Source organism: Lynx rufus, unplaced genomic scaffold (genome assembly GCF_022079265.1).
Source record: "Lynx rufus isolate CCGP_SWC_20201006 ecotype Redwood Valley unplaced genomic scaffold, mLynRuf1.p SCAF_2, whole genome shotgun sequence".
Taxonomy (NCBI): Eukaryota; Metazoa; Chordata; class Mammalia; order Carnivora; family Felidae; genus Lynx; species Lynx rufus.
Window position 1 is genome coordinate 710,571 of NW_025814834.1, and position 23,068 is coordinate 733,638.

Sequence of the window (23,068 nt, forward strand, 5' to 3'; positions counted from 1 at the left end):
AATCTATATCCACTAAACATACTACGTTTCCTGTCATTTTCAGTGGTTTGCCTGCAGGTTAAAGACAACCTTATCAGCTACAAATACTGACATTTTAACTCCCTATTTAGTAGTCTCATGACTTTAGTTTCTTTTTCTTTATTGCACTGGCTAATACTTGAAATATAATTTTGATGAGGCTTAGTGACAGTGGGCATCCTTGTCCCCAATTTTAAGAGGAATGTCTATTTAGGATAATGTTTACTTGGGGTTTGAGGAGAAGCATAGTAAAACTGCTTCAGAAGCTAATTTCCTTCTCCCTGTTGGCCGCTCAGTGTGTTTGAGTCAGATCAACAGAAGCACAGCTTTTGAATTCCAGATCCTACCTCTGTATAACAAGGGTCAGGACACTCATGTTCCACAGCTCTCTTGATGTAACCTGTAGTCCTTCCTCTGTAAAGGTGTGAAGTCTTCTAGCTTGGCCACACACAGTATGACCAGTCTGGCTGTGCCCAGCCTAAGCACACCTCTCTGTGGGACGATGCACACTTTGGGGGTTATGTGGATTCTGCTCCTTCTCTCTTTTAAGCTTTTCCTCCAGTAAATCCTATATATTTTATACCACATGGCACTGCAGGTGTGTGTGTGTGTGTGTGTGTGTGTGTGTGTGTGTGTGTGTGTATTATTTTTATCTGGTAAGGAAGTACATTTTTATTCCTTATTTGGTAAGAATTTATTTCATGAATGGGTATAAATTTTGCCAAATGTTTATTATGCACTTATTTAGATACGTACATGCTTTTTCTCCTTCAGTTGGTTAATAGAGCAGGTTTTCCCAATATCGAACTATTCATGGCAACAACCCAGCTTGATAATGGTATGTATAGTCTTCATAGACCATCGAGTTTCTGCATCTATGTCCGTATGTTTAACAGACTCATGGCTTACTTTTTCCCACTGTCCATATCTGGTGTTGGCAACGAGATTATGCTGGCCTCATAGAATAGGTTGGCACATACGCTTTATATTCTACTCTCCAGAGAGCCTATATGATGATGCAATGATCTATTGGTTGGCAATTTGGTAGAATTTACCTATAACATTGTTTGGTCCTGGAGTTTCTTTGTGGGAAAATGCTTTAACTGCTGCTTCAATAGCTTTAGACCTTTATAGAATTATGTAGGCTTTCTACATTTCCTTGAGTCCTTTTTGGTAAGTTATATTTTTCTATGACTATGTCCATTTCTGCTAAGGTTTCAAATTTATTTGTATAGACTGGTTGATAGCATTCTCATTATCTTTTTAATCTCTGTTATATCTATGGCTATGTAATTTTTGTCATTTATAAGGATTTTTATTTGTGCTCTTTGTTTTTCTTGATCAGTTGATCGAAGTTTGTCCATTTTCATAGGCTTTTCAAAGAACTGATTTTAGTGTTCTCTGTACTTTTGACTTATGTTTCATTAATTATGGCTCTTGTGTTACCTTTTTCTTTCTACTTTGTTTGTATCATTTGTTGTCCTTTTCCTAACTTCTAAACTCAGACACTTAATTCATTAATTTTTGGACTTTTCTTATTGTGGATTTAAAGCTGTAAATTTCTAGGGGTGCCTGGCTGGCTCAGTCAGTAGAGTGCGTACCTCTTGATCTTGGGGTTGTGGGTTTGAGCCCCAACACTGGGTGTAGAGATTACTTAAAAATAAAATCTTAAAAAAAATAAAGCTGTACATTTCCCCTGAAGCACTGCTTTTGCTACATCACACAAGTTTCTATATAGAAAATGATCGTTAATATTCACTTAAAATTTGTAACTGTCCATATTTCCTCTACCGATAAGTTAGTTAAAGTATCTTTAAAAACATCTAAACATGGAGATTTAAAATTTATCTTCTTCTTCTTAATAACGTAATATTTTCTGTGTGTTCAGGGAATGAATTAGTTCAAATTGTTAGCTAATATTCAGACCTTCTTTTTGCTTATTGTTTTTTTGGCTTCTTAACCCGAACTAATTGAGGGAGGTGGTTCAAAATTTCCCAGTGTTGAGGTAAATCTGTCAGTTTCTTCGTGCAGTCTGTTAATGTCTGCTTTGTATGTATTGAGACTATTGCATTAGACGCTGGAATGTTTATAACGATCTTCTTGGTGAATTGAACCAATTATTGGAGGAGACCCTCTCGTTCTTTTTTTTTTTTTTTTAATTTTTTTCAACGTTTTTATTTATTTTTGGGACAGAGAGAGACAGAGCATGAACGGGGGAGGGGCAGAGAGAGAGGGAGACACAGAATCGGAAACAGGCTCCAGGCTCCGAGCCATCAGCCCAGAGCCTGACACGGGACTCGAACTCATGGACCGCGAGATCGTGACCTGGCCGAAGTCGGACGCTCAACCGACTGCGCCACCCAGGCGCCCCGACCCTCTCGTTCTTAATGATGCTTTCCGTCTGACAGTCTATTGTGGCTGATAGTAGTGTAACTAAACCGGCTTTATTTCTGTATGTGTATTTACGTGATATTTTTTCCATACTTGTACTTTTTTGTTGTTCTTCTGATTTAGGAGTGTCTCATCTACGAAAGTATAGCTTGTTTCGTTTTGTTCTGTAAAAGATCTGGCAATCTCTTACATGGCAAATTTAGCTCCTTCGTATTGACTTGTATTTTTTCTATCATGATCTTAACTGTCACTTTTTTCTGCTTTTTTTTCTATCTCCTTTTAGATAGTGACAGACTTTACTATAGTATGTGATAATTCTCCCTTCTCCTATTGCTTACAGAATATTCTAGGTTTATCTTACTATTTGAATAACTATCCCCCCCACCCCCCAATACTCTTTTTTGGTCAGCCTCTGAAGCTGTTTTTGTAGGAGGATATTTTTTATTATGCCCTCACATTTGAATAATTTGACTAGATAAAAATTTTTAGGTCTTAAGTTTATTTATGTCAATATTTATCTTGTGGTACTTGCTGAGCTTCTTGGATTTGTGGGTCGACATATTTCTTCATTTTTAGAAAATACTCAGTCATTATCTCTTCAAATATTTCTTTTGCCTCTTCTGCCCTCTCTTTCTGGGACTCCCAATTGTGTGCTTGTTTGCGCGATATTTCCAAATCAGAGATTTCTTATGCTCTGTTGTTTTTTTAAAAATTCATTTATTGGGGACACCATTTATTGGCGGCTCAGTCAGTTAAGCGTCTGACTTCGGCTCAGGTCATGATCGTGGGGTTCATGAGTTCGAGCCCCGCGTCGGGCTCTGTGCTGACAGCTGGAGCCTGGAGCTGCTTCAGAATCCGTGTCTCCCTCTCTCTGCCCCTCCCCTGCTCGTGCTCTTGTCTCTCTCAAAAATAAATAAGCATTAAAAAATGCTGAAAATTCATTTATAAGTAATTCATAGTTCGCTTTTTCTTCTGATCTTTAGTTTTGATCGTTTTGTTGACTTGTCCTTGAGGTCCATGATTTTCTTCCATTGTATCCGTCCTATGGGTGAGCGTATCCAATCAGTCTTCACTTCAGATGTTGCACTTTTAATTTTGTTACTTTAAGAAGTTTTCTTTATTCTGCTCAAATGTGCTGTTCTCTCACTCTTTTGCTTCTCTTGAACGTATTTATAATGGCTTTTTTAAAGTCCTTGTCTGCTAATGCAGACGTGTGGGTCATCCGCAGGCCTGTTTCTTCTTGAGAGGATACGTCATGATCTCTTGCTTCTTACACATACTGTGTACAAGACCGGAGAGCCCGAAGCAGAAAATACCTACCCCGTACCAAGCATGGGCTTGCTCCACTCTGCGCTGGGCAGCTAGGCTGAGGAGCTGATCTCTGATATCCTCAGGAAGTGAGCTGGGCCGGGCCTGGTGCACTGTGCGCGTCAGTGCCAGTCCCCGACTGGCTTTAGATGCTTGAGGGTTGGGACAGGCCTCTCCCTCCAGCTAGACTGGAGACCGCAGCCTTGGGAGAGTATGAGATCTCTCTTTGCTTTCCAGACCAGCTCCTGGCTTCCCGTGCACTTCGTAAAAGCGCCGTGGGGGAGAACTGGCGGGTGCCGAGCACTTGCCCTGCGTCTGCGACCCCTGATGCCAGCCCATCATGCTTGCTCACGTGGTCATTATTTTAAGGATTTTTTCTGTTTGTCTCTGATAATCTTGAATTTGGCTGTAATGCGCTAATGTTCCTCTTTTCTCCCGTTTGATGTTCCAGGCCCGTCAGGCCGTGGGGCTCACCTGTCATTCTGGAAACTGAGCTCCACAGTTGGTCACACGTCTCCTTGTGTTTTTATTTTTCTCTCGTCTTGGACTCCCGTTGCCTCGGTGCTGGCACGTCTGCTTCCACCCTCCACAGCGCCTGCATTTTCTCTCTGATCTGCACACGCCTCCCTGCTTCTCTGGGGGAAAATTCCTCCAATGGACCCATCAACTCATTAACTTCATCTGCATCCATTTGTAAATTGTGACCGTTGTTTCCACTATTAGGGTTCTTCAGTCTTCTTTTTTCCACTTTCTTTTGTTAAAAATGATTTATCGACCCTGTTTTTTTACGACCAGTGCCATGTTCTCTTCTGTATATCTGCCATGCCTATCTCTATGCTCGTCCACCTTCTTTCTTTTGCTCCTAAATATTTGTTGTCTGGACTTTATTGCCGTTATTGTTGGAGAGGGGTGTTCTCCCAGACAGTAACCACCGGCCCCGTGCGCTTGGAAGGATAGGAGGAAAGCATAGACACGTGGGGCTAGGCAGCCCCATCCATCCTCCAGAATTCTTCACCTGTGTGGGGTCGCACGGCATGGGCTTTGCAGGGTGCTGGGAGAGAGCGGCACTGTGTGCCGCCCCCCCCTCCCCACCCCATCTCTGGGTGCTGTCATGGTCCCTGAGCTACTTTGTTTAAAACTCCTGGCTTTGTGAAGATGTGTTAACATCACACAGATTTTCTGATGGACAGGGTTAGGGATGCAGTGGAATACACATGCAGTTGTGTAAGTGACCCATGCCTGCAGGGGCGTCAGGCAGACAGGGGCCGCCCCCAGGCCATGCACCTGGCGCACTCTGGGAGCCTGGAGGTGACGCTGTCTGGAGCGGACCTCCTCCACCAGCTGTGGGTGTCCTGGGGGCCTTGTTCAAAGGAGGGTCTGCTTCCAGGGGGGAGGCCAGGGCCAGAGGCAGGAGATAGGCCCTGAATCCCCAATCTGCCCCTGGAGAACCCTGCCCTGGGGCCACCTCCTGGTCTGAGCTGCTTCATCTGCACAGCAGGCATATGAGTTGGACACCTCGCTCTGAGGACAGGGAGGCCCTTAGTGAACAGTCATCAGCGCCTCCACCAGGGTCGTGACCTGACTTTGCAGGGAGGAAGGGGAGGACCAGGGTCAGAACCGTGGCTCCTGTGCTCCTCTGGGTGGCCCCGATGAGGGGGTTGTGGACCTCACCGGTTGAGCCCACCCACCCGCCCACCCTGCCCCGGAGGGCCTGCGGATCACCGTGGCACTGTGGAGGTTCGCTCCAGACGCCCTGTGGCTGGCAGACTCGGACGTGGTTGGGGGAGCTCAGGCTGTAGCCGTGGTCACACTTGTACAGGGCCACCGAGCCCAGCCGAGTGCCGTTAAAACGCAGCGTGGCATGCTTCACCTCCGCTGGGGGGCCGCAGTCCACCTCTGTAAGGACACAGCGGCCCTGTCCTGCACTGAGATTCGTCTGCCGGAGGTCTCTCCGCCGGCTCTGGCCTCTGCCCCACCGGGCCTCAGGGTCTGGGACCCTTCTCCCCTCCCCTCTGCCCTCTGCCCCGCCACTCTGCCCTCTGCCCCGCTGGGCCACAGGGCCTAGGACCCTTCTCCCTGCACAGCCCTTCCAGGTGGAAGTGCCTTGACTTCCAGGGCTGGCCGCCCGTCGGATTTTCCTTCTTCCCCCTCCCCTCCTCTGCTCTTTCGGGATTTGGAAGAGATCCCGTCCCTCCACCCCAACCCCCAGCCCTCTCACCCGCCTGGCACCGGCGTCCCATGTACCCTGCTCGGCAGCGGCAGGAGAAGTCTGTGCCTAGGTCCTCACAGGTACCCCCGTTCGAGCAGGGGCTCCGGAAACAGGGGGACGGGGCTGCAAGGACACAAGGGGTCACCATCACTGGGACCTCCCCGACGGCCTCTAGGCTCCACGGGAGCTCTGCCTCCCACTCCTCCAGAGCGGGGCCACCCCTGCCCACTGGGAGGACATGCTGCCCCAGGTGCCCTGGCCCGCTGGCCTCTACCCGCCTTACCTATCTCGCAGTGCCGCCCGGAGAAGCCTGGGGGACAGTCGCACTTGTATTTGCCGATGTAGTGAAAGCAGGTGCCGCCATTGTGACAGGGGCCCGAGGCACATGAGTCTGGCTTCCCTGGAAACGAAGGGGCCCCATCAGAGTCGGGTGTCGGGTGTCCTGCACCCACCGCCCAGCGCCCCTCCCCTGGCCCTCCCACACCCCAGAGCTGGTGGGCCTTGCGCCCCCCCAGCCCTTCCAGGCTGACTCCAGCTGACAGGAGCGCACCGATCTCGCAGTGCCTCCCGGTGAAGCGGTAGGGGCAGCTGCAGTGGTATTCGCTGCCTGCCTCCTTGCACGTGCCCCCGTTCCGGCAGGGCCCCGAGCTGCACAGGCGTGGCCGGGCTGCATGGGGTTGGGGGGAGAGAGAGACACACACACACACACACACACAGAAGTGGGTGAACAGGGGCCAGCCTCCAGCCCTGCGGCCCCCGTGAGACCCTGCTCACCTCTTCTTGGCCTGCGGGCCCCAGGGGCCCAGAAGGCCCAGGCCCTTGGGGGCCCCCTGCCCACCCTTCCTCTCTTTCTGCCCAGGTTCTGGGGCCCACTGGGCCCTTCCTGGTGCGGATCTGGCCCCACAGTGCAGCAGACACTGCAGCCCTGCTTCCTGCACGGCAGGTGAGCGACAGCCAGCAAGGAGCCCGGTTGCAGGTGACCCGACACTGGGATCCACAGCGGTCCATTTTTTTTAATTTCTTTTTTTTTTTAATTTAAGTTTTAGTTAGTTAGGATACAGTGCAATATTGGTTTCATGAGGGGAATTCAGTGATTCATCCCTTCGTACCACATCCAGGACTCATCCCAAGTGGTCTCCTAATGCCTGTCAGCCATCTAGCCCCTCCCCCACCCTCCTCCTCCGTAACCCTCAGTCTGTTCTCTATCGTTAAGAGTCTCTTATGGTTGACTCCTAAATACAGAGAACAGACTGAGGGTGGATGGGGGGGGTGGGGGAGAGGGGAGATGGGTGATGGGCATCGAGGGGGGCACTTGTTGGGATGAGCACCGGGTGTTGTGTGTAAGCGATGAACCACGGGAATCTACCCCAAAAACCAAGAGCACACTTTACACGCTGTATGCTAGCCAATTTGACAATAAATTATATTGCAAAAAAAAAAAGGGTCTCTTATGGTTTATTTCCCTCTTTTCTCTTCCCCCCACTTCCCCTGTGTTCATCTGTTTCTAAAATTCCGCATAGGATTGAAAGCATATGATATTTGTCTTTCTCTGATTGACTTATTTCACTTAGCATAATACCATCTAGATCCATCCACATTGTTGCAAAGGGCAAGATTTCATTCTTTTTGATGGCTGGGTAATGTTCTATTGTGTAGGTGTATATATATCACATGTTCTTCATCCGTTTGTCAATGGACATTTGCATTCTTTCTATAGTTCGATTCTTTGTATCGGCTAATGTTGATAATGCTGCTATAAAACATTGGGGTGCATGCACTCCTTCAAATTCGTATTCGTGTATCCTTTGGGTAAGTACCTAATAGTGTAATTGCTAGGTTGTAGGGTAGTTCTAGTTGTAGTTTTTTGAGGAACCTCCACATTGTTTTCCAGAGTGGCTGCACCAGTTTGCGTTCCCACCAGCAGTGCAAGAGGGTTTCCCTTTCGCTGCATCCTCACCAACACCTGTTGTTTCTTGTGTTGTTAATTTTAGCCATTCTTACAGGTGTGAGGTGGTATCTCATTGTGGTTTAGATTTGTATTTCCCTGACGATGAGTGATGTTGAGCATCTTTTCACGTGTCTGTTGGCCATCCGGATGTCTTCTTTGGGAAAGTGTCTGTTCATGTCTTCTGCCCATTTCTTAACTGGGTTGTTTTTTGGGTGTTGAATTTGAAGTTCTTTATGGATTTTGGATATTAACCCTTTATCAGATATGTCATTTGTAAATATATTCCCCCATTCCATAGGCTGCCTTTTAGTTTTGTTGACTGTTTCCTTTGCTGTGCAGAAGCTGTTTATCTTGACCAGGTTCCAACAGTTCATGTTTCCTTTTGTTTCCCTTGTCTCTGGTGATGTGCCTAGCAAGAAGTTGCTCTGGCCAAGGTCAAAGAGGTTGCTGCCTGTGGTCTCCTCTAGGATTTTGATGGTTTTCTGTCTCACATTTAGGTCTTTTATCCACTTTGAATTTATTTTTGTGTATGGTGTAAAAAAGTGGTCCAGTTTCATTCTTCTATGTGTCACTGTCCAGTTTTCCCAACACCATTTGTTGAAGAGACTGTCTTTTTCCCATTGGATATTCTTTCCTGCTTTGTCGAAGATGAGTTGACCATACAGTTGTGGATCCATACTCTGTCCCATTGATCTGTGTGTCTGTTTTTATGCCAGTACCATACTGTCTTGATGACTACAGCTTTGTAATACAGCAATTATAATGCTTCTAGTTTTGTTTTTCTTTTTCAGAATTGCTTTGCCTATTCGGCCCTTTTGGTTCCATGCAAATTTTAGGATTGTTTGTTCTAGCTCTGCAAAAAATGCTGAGGGTATTTTGACAGGGATTGCATTAAATGTGTAGATTGCTTTGGGTAGTATAGACATTTTAACAATGTTTGTTCTTCTAATCCATAAGCATGGAATACGTTCCCATTTCTTTGTGTCTTCTTCAATTCCTTTCATAAGTGTCCTATAGTTTTCAGGGTATGGATCTTTTACCTTCTCGGTTAGGTTTACTCCTATGTGTCTAATTGGTTTTAATGCAATTATAAATAGGATCAATTTCATGATTTCTTTTTCTGCTGCTTTGCTAATTGGTGTATAGAAACGCAACCAATCTCTGTCTGTCGAGTTTATATCCTGCAACTTTGCTGAATTCATGTATTAGTTCTAGCAATTTTTTGATAGTCTTTCGAGTTTTCTACATAGAGTATCATGTCATCTGCAAAATAGTGAAAGTTTGATTTCTTCCTTGCTGATTTGGATGCCTTTTGTTTCTTTCTGTTGTCTGATTGCTGAGGCGAAGCTTTCCAGTACAATGTTAAATAGTAATGGTGAGACTAGACAACCCTGTCTTGTTCCTGACGGTAGGGGAAAGGCTCTCAGTTGTTCCCCACTGAGGATGATATTATCTGTGGGTCTTTTGTATGTAGCCTTTATGGTGTTTGAGGTATATTCCTTCTCTCCCTACCTTGTTGAGAGTTTTTATCAAGAATGGAGGCTATGTTTTGTCAGATGCTTTTTCTGCATCTATTGACAGGATCATAGGGTTCTCATCCTTTCTTTTATTAACGTGATGTATCATGTTGCACCAACATGATATTTGTAGATATTGCACCAACGCTGCAGCCCAGGAATAAATCCCATTTGATCATGGTGAATAATTCTTTTAATGTACTGTTAAATTCAGTTTGCGAGTATCTTGTTGAGAATTTTTGCATCCATGGTCATCAGAAATATTGGCCTATAATTCTCCTTTTTAGTGGAGTCTTTGGTTTTGGAATCAAGGTAATACTGGCTTCGTGGAATGAGTTTGGAGGCTTTCCTTCCATTTGTATTTTTTGGAACAGTTTGTGAAGAGTAGGTATTAATTCTTCTTTAAGTGTCTGTTAGTGGGACGGCTGGGTGGGTCAGTTGGTTAAGTATCCGACTTCGGCTCAGGTCATGATCTCGTGGTTTGTGGGTTTGAGCCCATGTCTGGCTCTGTGCTGACAGCTCAGAGCCTGGAGCCTGCTTCAGATCCTGTGTCTCCTTTTCCCTCTCAAAAATAAATACACATTAAAATAATTTAAATGTCTAGTAAAATTCCCTGGGAAGCCATCTAGCCCAGGACTTTTGTTTGTTTGGAGATTTTTTGTTTGTTTGTTTGGAGATTTTTGATTATGGATTCAGTTTCTTTGCTGGTTATGGGCCTGTTCAAATACTCCATTTCTTCTTGTTTGAGTTTTAGTAGTTGTGAGTTTCTAGGAATTTGTCCATTTCTTCCAGATTGCCCAGTTTGTTGGCATATGATTTTTCATAGTATTCTCTTATAATTGTTTGTATTTCTGTGGTGTTGGTTGTAATCTCTCCCCTTTCATTCATGAGTTTATCTATCTGGGTCCAGTCTGGACAGGGGTTTATTAACTTTGTTTATTCTTTCAGAGAACCGGCTCTTGGTTTCATTGATCTGTTCTGCTGTTTTGTTTGTTTCTATATCGTTTACTTCCGCTCTAATCTTTATGATTTCCCTTCTGCTGCTGGCTGTGGGCTTTATTTGCTCCTCCTTTTCTCGTTCCTCTAGGTGTGAGTTTTGCTCACTTCTTGATCTAGGCCTGAATCACAGCAGTCCATTTTGGTTTTTGTTTTCTGTGCCTGCTCTGGCACGGACGCATGTTCTCTGGGTCCCGACAGCTTCCCAGGGCCCCGAGGGGCCCACATGCCCATGCCTGCGCTTGAGGCGTCCACGATTTACGGATGTGAATCGAATGGCACGTGGGTCCCTCCACCCTGAAGAGTGGCACCTTCACAGGCCCCGGGAGGAGTCAGAGCCTCAGCTTCCCTCACTTTTTTGGGAAAAGTGTGCAGCGGGAAGGGGGCCTGCCCGCCGCACTCAGCCCTTCTCTCCCCACCACCCCACACCTTGCACGGCCTCATGGCTGCATGCCCAGATTCCAGCCACCCCACCGCTGAGAGCAGCCACCCCGCAACCCCCCTCTGGGGCGCCTTTGTCAAAGGCACAGGACCTCAACCGCACGTGCAGAGGGCTGAGCCCGGGGCTTCTCTTTGGGAATTCCCCCCTCCTCCTACAGGGGAGGCCAAAGCTGTGGGGGTTCCCTGGGTCAGAGTGGCAAGGACCTGCCCTCGGGGCCCCCTTGAGAGCGGAAGAGACTTCCAGGTAAAGCCACCGAGGCCTCTGTTCGGACAGTTGAGGGCAGCAGAGGCCCAGAGGGCTGTGTGTGGCCCAGGCACTGAGCACCGGGACAGAGGCCCCGGGCCGGCCCGGCTCTGACCGAGGGGTGCCGCTGTACAGCCCCGAGCTTGGCTTCTGCCTGCACGGAAAGGACAGTCCAGGTTGGGCACGGGCGAGGACAGCGATGCCTGCCACGTTCTTTTTTGTTTGCTTATTGTGAGGGAGAGAGAGAACGAGCAGGGGAGAGGGCCAGAGAGGATCCCAAGCAGGCTCCGTGCCGCCAGCACAGAGCCCAACATGGGGCTTGAACTCATGAACGGTGAGATCATGAGCCGAAATCAAGAGTCCCACGCTCAACCGACTGAACCACCCAGGTGCCCCACCCACCACGTTCTTATACAACTCTTATGTGTTCTTATGCGCTCTTAAGTGGCTAAATGTTGACATTTCCCAGGTTCAGTTAGATTTAATAAAATCCTAATTAAATTAAAAAATCAAGGATTCTAAAATCCATTCAAAAAAATGCCGAGCAGGAAATGAAGCCTATTCCGAGGAAAACCAAGGGAGTGGCCAGGAGGCCACGGAGTAGAACTACGAACCAAATAAGCAACACTTGGGTGGGGAGATGGTGCTGGCATGAAACACTGAGCGTGAGTGACCAAGATGATTCAGGGCGAGCAGGGCCTCTGTGCCTTGTCCTGCCCTCCGGCCCCTCCCCCGCCCTCCTATCCCCTGCCCTCCGGGCCCCCCCCCCCCCGCCCTCCTATCCCCTGCCCTCCGGCCCCTCCCCTTTCCTCCTCACCCTGCCCTTCCACCCCTCCCCTGCCCTCCTATCCCTGCCCTCCCCACCTTTCTCGCAGTGCCTGCCATGGAACCCTCGGGGGCACTCGCAAGTGTAGGAGTCCTCATGGGCGTCACAGGAGCCTCCGTTGAAGCAGGGGTCTGAGTCACAGGGTGATGGCAGTGCTGGGGGGACAGAGGGTGGTCACCCTGACTTCCCAGCTGGAACCGAGGCCACTTAAAATATACAATTTGTGGGATTGTGGGGTGGGGGGGTCTTAATTCTTTACATCAGGCTCTAAGGCCCTTCCCTGGAAATTCTTTTATTCTCAAATTTTCCAGAATTCATCCTACCTCTTGTATGAGCTAGGACGAGTTGTGGTACGTAGATGTTACTATACGAGCACCACCATCGTCATCACGTGTAATTATACGTTACGTACGTAAGCCATGACTTCTCTGTATACCAACACACACACAGGAGTAAGTATTTAATCACACATACTGAATTAGGCTTGTGTGAAGGATTTTCATAGCCGAGCCAGGGGCTCAGGGAAGAGCTCGCAAGCATCTAGACATGACTTTCCAGCTGTGAACTTCTGTGGTGGAGGGGTGGACGCCTGGCCCAGACTACAGAAGGTGACACGGTAGGGGGTGGCGTCACACACAGGGCCTCTGGTGGCCTCGGCTTGCTGTGCCCCCACTCCTCCTCCTAACACCGCCCCCCCCCCCCCCGCCGCCGGTAGCCCCGCCCCCAGCTCACAGTGGCTGACGTTGTGGTCAGTGTGGCAGACACAGAGGTAGCTCCCCCCGTACTCCATGCAGTAGCCCCCATCCGGGCACTGCGTGTTCATGTTGCAGGGCGTGGCTGTGACTTCTGCAGGGAAGGAAGAGGCCCGGGTGTTTCCCTGGGGACTTGGAGTCCTTGGGAAGGAGCAGGTGGCCAGCCCCACACCCTGGGGTGGGAGCGGGGGATCATGGGACCCCTGGTTAAGGGTCTGGGTCTATGCTGTGGGCCCAGACCCAAGCCACCACCTATCCTCCGGTTTGGGGGACTTTTAGGGGCAAGGCGGAAGGGGTGCCCCCGCCACAGCCCTGGGCACTTACCAAATTCACAGAGGAGCCCAAAGAACCCTGGGGGACACTGGCAGAGGGTGGTGTTGGCCTCTAGGCATCTGCCACCATTGCGGCACCCACAGTGCTCAGGGGTTCCTGCCGTAGACAAAGGGAGGGAAGAGCCTCCGATGTGGGAGTGCTGGAAGGCAGAGGCCTCCCCTGCACCTGCCTCCCTCCTGCGCCTGAGCCTCCCCTGCACCTGACAACACCTGTGCACCTGACTCTCTCCTAAGCCTGACCCTCCCCTGCGCCTGACTCCCTCCTGCTCTTGACCCTCCCCCCTCCCCTGCACCTCACCCTCTCCTGCACCTGACTCCCTCCTGCGCCTGAGCCTCCCCTGCGCCTGACAACACCTGTGCACCTCACCCTCCCCTGAGCCTGACCCTCTCCTGCACCTGACTCCCTCCTGCGCCTGCCACACCTGGGCAACTGACTCTCTCCTAAGCCTGACCCACCCCTGCACTTGACTCCCCCTGCGCCTGACCCGCTCCTGCACCTGCCTCCCTCCTGCGCCTGAGCCTCCCCTGCGCCTGACAACACCTGTGCACCTGACTCTCTCCTAAGCCTGACCCTCCCCTGCACCTGACTCCCTCCTGTTCTTGACCCTCCCCCTCCCCTGCACCTCACCCTCCCCTGCGCCTGACCCTCTCCTGCACCTGACTCCCTCCTGCGCCTGACCCTCCCCTGCACCTGACACACCTGTGCAACTGACTCTCTCCTAAGCCTGACCCACCCCTGCACTTGACTCCCCCTGCTCCTGACCCTCCCCTGCGCCTGACCCCCTCCTACGCCTGACCCTCCCCTGTTCCCATGAGTGCTGCTGTGTACACACACACACACACACACTCTCTCTCTCTCTCTCTCTCTCTCTCCCTCTCTCCCTCCCTCCCTCTCTCTCTTTCCCTCCCCCCACCCCCTCGTGGGTGTTTGCATGCACACTTACCTGACTCCCTGCATACACTACCACAGGAGGACCTTGCCCTGAACCACAGCCCCGGCAGCCCCAGCCCAGACTCACTCTCCCTGCAGTCGAGGCCAGTGAAGCCCTGGGGGCATTCGCACACGTAGCCCTCCTCTGCATCCACACAGGTGCCCCCGTTCTGGCAAGGGGCTGAGAGGCAGGGGTCGGGCACTGGGTGGCTTCCTGAAAGAAAGACAGAGGTCACCAGAGGCCACACGGAGAGCACGGGGCGGGGTGGGGTGGGGTGGAGAGTGAGGCCAAGGGCCTCCTTGCTCGGGCCCCACAGTGCTCAGGTCTCAGTGCAAGTGGGATTTGAGTCTGAGGCTCGCTTTCTGGAAACTGCTTTCTAGCTGCCTGTCACCGTCTGAGCCCCCTCTGTGGGGAGCAGAAGGGGAAGCAAGAGTAAGCGCCCCATGGTGTGCACAGCTAAGGCCAGAGGCTCTAAACAAATGTTTCTAATCACACATTTCTGTTAGTAACATGGTTGGGATTTTCCACATACAGTTTTTGTTGATTTCTAGTTTAACTACTGTAATCAGAGAACACAGTCCTTTCCAACTGACTGAACTTTATTTTTTTTTAATTTTTGTTTAAATTTTAGTTGACAAGCAGTGCAATATTTGTTTCAGGAGTAGAACCTAGTGATTCATCCCTTGCATACAACACCCAGTGCTTATTCAAGTGCCCTCCTTAGTACCCATCTGCCATCTAGCCCACTCCCCACCCATCTCCTTCCATCAGCCCTCAGTTTGTTCTCTGTCGTTAAGAGTCTGTTGTGGTTTGTTTCCCTCTCTTCTCTTCCCCCCCCACTTCCTGTACATTCATCTGTTTTGTTTCTTAAATTCCAGATGAGTGAAATCACTTGGTATTTGTCTTTCTCTGATTGACTTATTTCACTTAGTGCAATACACTCTCGCTCCATCCATGTCTTTGCAAATGGCAAAATTTCCTTCTTTTTGATGGCTGAGTAATATTCCATTGTCTACATATACCGTATCTTCTTTACCTAGTCATCAGTCGATGGACATTTGGGCTCTCTCCATAGCTTGGATATTGTTGATAGTGCCGCTATAAACATTGGGGTACATGTGCCCCTTCCAATCAGCATTTTTGTATCCTTTGGGCAAATACCTAGTAGTGCGATTGCTGGATTATGGGGTGAGATTTATTTTGTGTCCTACGGGATGGTCTGTCATAGTGAGTGCTCCATGAGCACTTGGAAAGGATGTGGGGGTTTGTAAATGTCACTTAGGTCAGGTGGTCCGACGGTGCTATTCACATCTTTGAGGTCCATACTGATTTCTGTGAATCACTGAGAGTGGTGTATTGGAGCCACCCCGGTAGTTATGGATCTATCTATTTCTCCTTGCTTTCGCTTCCTTTGTCCTGATATGTGTTCAGTGTTCACGGGTGCAAGTACATTACAGATGCTCTGCCTTTTTGATGGGTTGACACCTTAGGCATAAAAGAGCCATCTGTCTCCGGCAGTGTTCCTTACTCTAGAGTTCAATCTGTTTGACATGGAGATAGCCACTCCAGCTTCTCTCAATCAGTGTTTGCCAACCTGTTCCTTTTCGTTGTTTAGATGTTTGATTTCTTCATGTGGTTCAGAATTTATCTTTTAAGTAACATATGGTACAGTTGGCTTTTGCTCGATGTAGACTTTTAACACATGTACAGATCTGTGTTGCCCCCACCACAATGAGGACACTGAGCACTCCGTCATCTCAAGTGCTTCCTTGTTCTATCTTTTCAGGGTCACAGACTCCCTCCCTTCCTGAGCCCCTGGCAACTACTGATTTGTTCATCACCACAGTTTTGTCTAAGAATGAGAGAAGTGGAAGATTACGTATGAACAGTATGTGATCTTTTGAGACTGGCATCTTTCACTCATCATCAGGCCTCCAAGATCTGTCTCAGTTGTATGATCAGCAATCATGTATTCCATGAACGGGGAAGGACATTTGGATTCCTAGGTTTTTGTGATTATAAATAGACACGCTATGAACATTTGTGTATTTTGTGTGAACATAGTTGTTATTTCTTTAGGGTTAATAGCTAGGAATGGGATTGCTGGGTCATATTATAAGTGCACGTTTAACTTTATGAAACACTGCGAGGCTGTTTCCACAGTGGCTAAATCATTTGGCATCACCACCCAACATATGCAGGAGTTCCTATAGTTCTGTGTCCTCACCAGTCAGCACTTTTTCTCGTAGCCATTCTGATAGCTTTGTGGTGGTACCTCATCGTGGCTTTAATTTGCAATTCACCAATGGCTAATGATAATGACAGATCACCACGTTTGTTCATGCGCTTCTTTGCCTTCTGGGCATCCTTTATGGTTAAATGTCTTGTTCAGGTCTTTTGCCCATTTTGTGATTGGTTGGCTGTTTGGTCACAGTTGAGCATGGAGAGTTCTTTATGTGTTCCAGACACCACTCCTTTGTCAGACAGGACTTCTTGAAGCATGCAGCTTGTCTCCTCATTCTCTGGACCGTGTCTTTCACAGAGAAGTGTGTTTCATTCTGATGAAGACCACTGTTTCTGTCTTTCTCTGCTGGGATACGCTTTTGCTGTCTTACCTAAGAACCTTCATCTAACCCTAGGTCACAGAGATTTTCGTCCTATGTTTTCTTCTAGGAATATAATGGTTTCAGGTTTTCCATTCAGGTCCATGATTCATTCTGACCTAATCTTGTATAAGGTGTGAGGTTGAAGCTGAAGTTCATTTTTTGCACAAGAATGTCTAATTGTTCCGATACCATGTGTTGAAAAGATAATCCTTTCTCCACTGAATTGCTTTCATACCTTTTAAAAAACTTGGCCATATATGTGTGGGTCTTCTTCTGGATCCTGTCTTCCATTCCAGGGATGTATGTGTCAATCCCTTTGCCAATACCACAGGGTCTTAATCACTGTAGCTTTATAGTTAAGTCTTAACACTAGGTAGTGTGATTCTTCAACATTTATTCTTTTCCAAAATTGTTTTGGCTGTCTTAATTCCTTTGTCTTTTCATATAAATTTTAGGACCAGCTTATGCATAGCTACAAAACTCTGCTGAGACTTTGGTTGGAATCATGTTAAATCTATAGATCACCTTGGGGAGGACTGACATATTTACTATGTTGAGTCTCCCAATCCATGAACATGGGATGTCCCTCCATTTCCTTAGATCGTCAGTTTCTCTCACCAGAATTTTGTGGTGTTCAGCATACAAGTCCCGTACGTGTTTTGTCAGATTTATGCCTAAGTCTTTCAATTTGGGAGAAGCTATTATAAATGGTATTGTTTTTAACATTTTCGATCGAATTGCCCAACTTAAGGAGCTCTGGAATTCAGAAGTGATTATGGGGTTGCTGAACCCAGATCCCCCTCTCTGCAATCTCCCCATAGTTCCCAGTGCTCTGGGGCGACCCCTGAGTCCTCTGGCAAGAAATCTGGGGCTTTTATTGACCCCATTCTGCTACTTCCATCCTGTGAGTGCGCTCTCAAGTCTGGGCCAAGTGGTGGGTGGACAGAGAAAAAGAAAAGCAATGGAAGTTGCCCATCCTTGTGGAGTCATAGGACCTCCAGGTGGAGAGGAAGTTTCCTCCTGTCAGTTTGGACCCCTGAGGGACCCGCCCCCGCCCATTGCTGCTGTTGTTGGCCCTGCTTCTCGTGCCCGACTAGTGCCTACTCCTGGAGCTCTTTCTGTCCATCTGATGCTCACTTGTGGCCTGGGAGATGCTTTGAGTCCAGGCAGGGGAGGCACCAGAGGAAAGAAATGGTAAATTCACCGCTGGTTCTGTGGTGCTTCGAAGCTTGGTCCTCTTCCCCAGTCCGCCTGCTACTATTTATTTTTCCGAGTCCTCAGAGAGCTACTCCACGCATTCTGTCCAGGATTTATGGCTGCATCCAGTGGGAGAAACCGGGCTCAGCATGCTTACTCCATCTTACCCCAAACCAGAAACCCACTCCACTACTTTCAAATTATCTGTGTCTTTATATTTATAGTAGGTTTCTTGTAGACAGTATCTAGTCGGGTCTTGCTTTTCAATTCAGTTTTACAACATCTGCTTTTTAAGTGGTGTGTGTACCCATGTCACATGTTAACAGAACTAGCAGTATGATCAAACCTGCCATCGTGCTGGTGGTTGTGACTCGTTCCATGTATTTCTTACTCCTTTTTTTCTTCTTTTCCTGCCTTCTGGATTGAGTATTTTTAGGATTCTGTTTTATTTCCACCACTGTTTTATTTATTTTTTTGAAGTTTATTTATTTTGAGGGGGGAGAGGCAGAGAGAGAGGGAGAGAGAGAGAATCCCAAGCAGGGTCTGCACAGGCAGAAACGTTAAAGGAAATTCCTTAGACTAAAGAAAAATGGTACCAGATGAACATCCGGATCTACACAAATGAATGAAGGGCTCTGGAAACGCTAACTATGTGGGTAAATGTACAAGCATACCTCGTTTTACTGGGCTTCACTGATACTGTGTTCTTTACAAATTGGAGGTTTGTAGCAACCCTGCACCAAGCAAGTCCCTGGGGCCATTTTTCTAATCGCATTTGTTCACTTTATGTCTCTGTGCCACATTTTGGTAAGTTTGCAGTATTTCAAAATTTTAAATTGAGATTATATTTGTTATGGTGATCTGTGATCAGTGGTTATAACTCACTAAAAGCTCAGATGATGGTTACCATTTTTTAGCAAAGTAGGTTTTTTAAAAAATATTTTTAATGTTTATTTATTTTTGAGAGAGAGAGAGACAGAGCGTGAGCAGGGGAGAGACAGAGAGAGAGGGAGACAAATAATCCGAAGCAGGCTCCAGGCTCTGAGCTGTCAGCACAGAGCCCGACGTGGGGCTCGAACCCACAAACTGCGAGATCATGACCTGAGCCAAAGTCAGATGCTTAACCGACTGAACCCCCCCAGGCACCCCTAGCAAAGTAGTTTTTAATCAAGGTGTGTATATTTTCTTAGATGTGATGCTGTTACACACTTAATAGACTGCAGTGTAATGTTAACATAACTTTTATAGGCACTGGGAAACCAGAAAATTCATTTGACTCCCTTTATTGCCATATCCATGTTATTATAGTGGTCTGGAACTGAACCCACAGTATCTCCAAGGTATAATTGTAAAATACTTCTCTTCTTTTTAATCTCTTCAAAGATAATTTTAACACAAAAAATAAAAGTATGTTTTGGGCTTTGTAGCATTTATAGAAATAAATGTATGACCTTAATAGCTTAAAGCAGAGTGTGCAAGCTTTTCCTGTGAAGCACCACATACTCGTATTTTTGGCTTTAAGAGCCATGCGACCACAGATATTCAACTTGCCAGTGTAATGCAAAAGCAGCCAGCCATAGACATACATGAGTGAATGGGCATGGCTGTGTTCCAATAAAACTTTATTTTTTAAAATGGGTGGCAGGCGGGGTGCCTACGTGGCTCAGTCGCTTAAACATCTGACTCTTGGTTTCGGCTCGGGTCATGATCTTGCGGTTCATGAGTTTGAGCCCTGGGTCGGGCTCCATGCTGACCCCGCAGAGCCCGCTTGGGATTCTCTCTCTTCCCCCGGACCTCTCTCCCCTTCTCTGCCCCTCCCCACCTCTTTCAAAATAAATAAATAGACTTAAAAAACCCCCCATTTCTTATAGATCAGATACGCCGGTGCTGAATTCTCTGTTTTTGCTATCTAACAGGTCTTTGCTTCATGTTTGAGAGACAGTTTTCCTGTGTGTACACCGCTAGGGGGACGGCCCGCTGTCTCGAGGCTGGCGCCGCTTCTGATGAGAAGTCTTTACCATTCTTGTTTCTCTTTGTCCTGTGTCCGGTCTTTGTCCTCGGGCTGCATTTCAGATTTTCTCTGTTACTTGTTCTCAGCAATTTGATTACGATGTGCTTTGTGTGATTTTCTTCACGCTTCTCCTGGATACGTGGGTTTTAATTTTCATCCAACTTAGAAAATACGTGGCTGTTATTTCCTCGATCTTTTTCTGTGCCCCTGCAGCCCCTCCATCTTTCTGGGCCCCGCATGTGTAGACCCTACACTGCCTGGTATGTGTCACACGGGTCACTGAAGACTCGGCCTTGGTCGCAGCCTCTCTCCTTCCTGTGCTGCCTGTTGGGTCGTTGCTTCCAGTGCACGGATCTTCCCTTCTGCAGTGTCTAACCTGTGGTTAATATGTCCAGTGTGTTTTTAATACAGAGATTTTACGTTTTGTACCTCTAGAAGTTCCTTGTATCTTCTTCTCACTGTGTCTTTTCCCCTCCACAGCCTTGAGCGTACAGAGCATGTTCACATGAGATGATTAAACGTGCACATCTGCTAATTTCATCGTCTCTGCCGTCTGTTCCTGTTGATCTATTTTCCTTCTGGCTGTGGGTCATAATATTCTTTTTTTCTAATTTATTTAATTAACAATTTTTTAAATGTTTATTTATTTTTGAGAGAGAAAGACAAAGCGCGAGCAGGGGAGGGACAGAAAGAGAGAGGGGGATGCAGAATCCGAAGCAGGCTCCAGGCTCCGAGCTGTCAGCACAGAGCCCGACGTGGGGCTCGAACTCACGAACCGAGAGATCCTGACCTGAGCCGAAGTCAGAGGCTCAACCGACTGAGCCTGGGGGTCATATATTCTTGATGCTTAGTATGCCTGGTAGTTTTTGGCTGGGCATTTTGGGGTCCTGGATTCTGTTACATTCCTTTAAGGAGTATAGGATTTGATTCTGGCATGTGGTTAAACTACTTGTCATTGGTTTGAGCCTTTCAGACTTTCTTTCAGTGTTTGTTAGGACAGGTCAGATTAGCCTTTACGCTAGCATCTATGTATCCACACCAGCAAGATGATCCCCACCGGCGACCCTCCTCAGCGTCGGCCCTGGCTGTGAAGAGCTCTCTGCACCCTGGCTGTAGAGAAGCGGGTTATTCTGAGCCTTGTGGAGTTCCAAGGATTGTCTGACTCACACTTCTGGGGGTTCCTTCCCGGGGGTTCCTTCCAGGGGGTTCCTTCCCACCCGGACTGTGCTGAGCAGCGTCGGGGCCCCCTCTGCGCATCCTCAGAGCCGCTTCTCACATCTCCTCCAACCTCCTGCTTAGCAGCTCCGCCCCTTGTGGAATTCTCCCCACAAACTGCAACCACCAAACTCGAGTCCCAGTCTCCGAGACTCCGAGACTCCAGGGAACCGCTGGAGCCTGGATCCCTTGCTGCAACGGGCCGGGGGGCTTCCTGCAGGCAGACTCGGGGCAGTCGTGGGGTGTACTGCACTTCAGTCCCTCCTCGCAGGGGAACAGTCCCAGGACGTCTGTTGTCCAGAGGCCAAAAATAGTTGTTTCGTGTATCTTGTCCGGTTTTCCAGTCGTGGACGGTGAGGGAAATTCCCTTGGCCAGAAGCAGAAGAGTGGATACTGTTTTTTAAAATTACCTCCACCTTTTGGTCACCTTCCTGCTGAATCTGATTAGGACGTCAAGGCTGGCATCTTGCAGCGTGACCGATGAGCGTACATTAGGGATGGAGGTGTCGGTTCTGTCCTTCCTCGTTATTTGCTTGTATTTGCGCTATTCTTCCCATACCGAATGTGGTTTCTTTGCGAAATCTTTTAAAATCGTTAATCTGTTTTCCGACATGAGTTTAGTTAAATACACAGATATTTAGATAATAATCTGGGCAAGGTGAGCTGTGACCCCTCACAGTGATTTTAAGCAACCAGACAGATGAGATTGCTGCCCTCCCCTCCTCCCCTCTGCACTGCAGAGCCTCACCCTGTCCTCAGGACGTGGCCCGTCCTATGTGTGGCCGTCTGACCAAAGACTGATGGAGGGCAGAGCATCCACCTGCATCTTACTTGTGGGCAAAATGTCATTTCCTTCTTAAGTTTTTAGACTCCAAGGAAACCTGACAAGCTTGTCTTGGGCCCCCTGGGGGCAGCTGCCCATGCCGTGCACACTGCTCTCGTTGGCACAGTGGCCGAGCAAGACCCTTTGGAGGTCAGAGCAATGTCAGACGCTGACAGCCTGGATTTATTCTGTGGGTTGTAAAATCTGGTTGTTTTTTACATTGATCTACCGAGTCGTAATCAGCATTTAAAACAATGGGAAATAGAAACCAGCAAATTTCATCACATGTAGTAAAGATCAGTTTTCTTTCCGACTCCCGTCGCTTATTCCCTTGTACGGTGAGCGGTCTGGAGTCGGAAAGAAGGATGTGAAAAAGCCAAGAATCTCCTGAGCTGGAGGAGGGGCCTTGAGGGTGTGGCCGACTTTCCCTGCATGTTACGGATGGACATGGGGACTGGAGAGGACCCTGCACGGCACGTGGGCGGCAGAGTCGGGGCCACAACGGCAGCTCTGGGGACAGGCTGGCACGGGCAGGCTGGGGAGGTGACCCTCCCCACCCCAGACCGCAGTGGAGCCGATCTGGACAGTGAGGTAAAGGGGCTGGGTGCCCGCGCTGGACCGCCGTCGCTGTGGGGCCCGGGGGCTGTGGGCACGTGCCCTTACCTGTCTCGCAGCGAGGTCCCGCGAACGGCTCTGAGCACAGGCAGGTGAAATTCCCCACGAGGTCCACACACGAGCCTCCGTTCAGGCACGGGCCCGAGGCACATTCGTCCACATCTGCGGGCAGAGGAGGTGGGAGCTTGCTCGAGCCAGCCTTTGGCTCCCCGGCACCTGGTGTGGCCGGGCGGGAGCCTCTCCCTTCCCCCGGGCAGGCCACTCACCCGTCTCGCAGGCCGTGCCCGTGTAGCCGGCCTGGCACAGGCACACCGCCGAGCCGCTCTCCGCCTGGCACCGGCCGCCGTTCTCACACTCTCTGGTGTCACATGGAGACAGTGCTGCGCGTGCAGAGGGGGAAGGTGTCGGACCCCTCGCTGTGGCCGCGGGGGTGGGGGGAGTCCCGTGGAGCCCCACCCTGCAGGCGGCTCTGGAGGGTGTTGGCTGTGGGGGGCCTGGCCCGGACGGTCCCCACCCATCGGCCTCGAGCTCGTCCGCGCGGGGGTTGTGGCAGCAGATCTGGGGTGGAAGGAGGCTGTGCGCGCTGGTGGGGGGCGCAGGGGTGAGTGGGCCCAGGTTCCACCCTCCCTGTGGTTCTTCTTCTCAGTTGCCAGCACAGAGTGGGATTCTGGGGCACTGGCTGGAGGG

At 48.9% G+C, this 23,068-nt stretch overlaps 1 protein-coding gene across 1 annotated transcript in view; it reads right to left on the reverse strand.

Annotated features, from left to right (window-relative positions):
- SNED1 (sushi, nidogen and EGF like domains 1) overlaps positions 1-23,068 on the reverse strand; it is an 83,462-nt gene that overhangs the window by 27,561 nt on the left and 32,833 nt on the right. Inside the window, exons 7-16 of the mRNA XM_047084933.1 lie at positions 22,648-22,761; positions 22,430-22,543; positions 14,002-14,127; positions 12,975-13,079; positions 12,631-12,744; positions 11,937-12,053; positions 6,477-6,593; positions 6,210-6,326; positions 5,936-6,049; positions 5,406-5,613 (exon numbers count right to left, since the gene is read on the reverse strand). Of these exons, the coding sequence (XP_046940889.1) occupies positions 5,406-5,613; positions 5,936-6,049; positions 6,210-6,326; positions 6,477-6,593; positions 11,937-12,053; positions 12,631-12,744; positions 12,975-13,079; positions 14,002-14,127; positions 22,430-22,543; positions 22,648-22,761 (1,246 nt within the window). The remainder of the gene's footprint in view (positions 1-5,405; positions 5,614-5,935; positions 6,050-6,209; positions 6,327-6,476; positions 6,594-11,936; positions 12,054-12,630; positions 12,745-12,974; positions 13,080-14,001; positions 14,128-22,429; positions 22,544-22,647; positions 22,762-23,068) is intronic.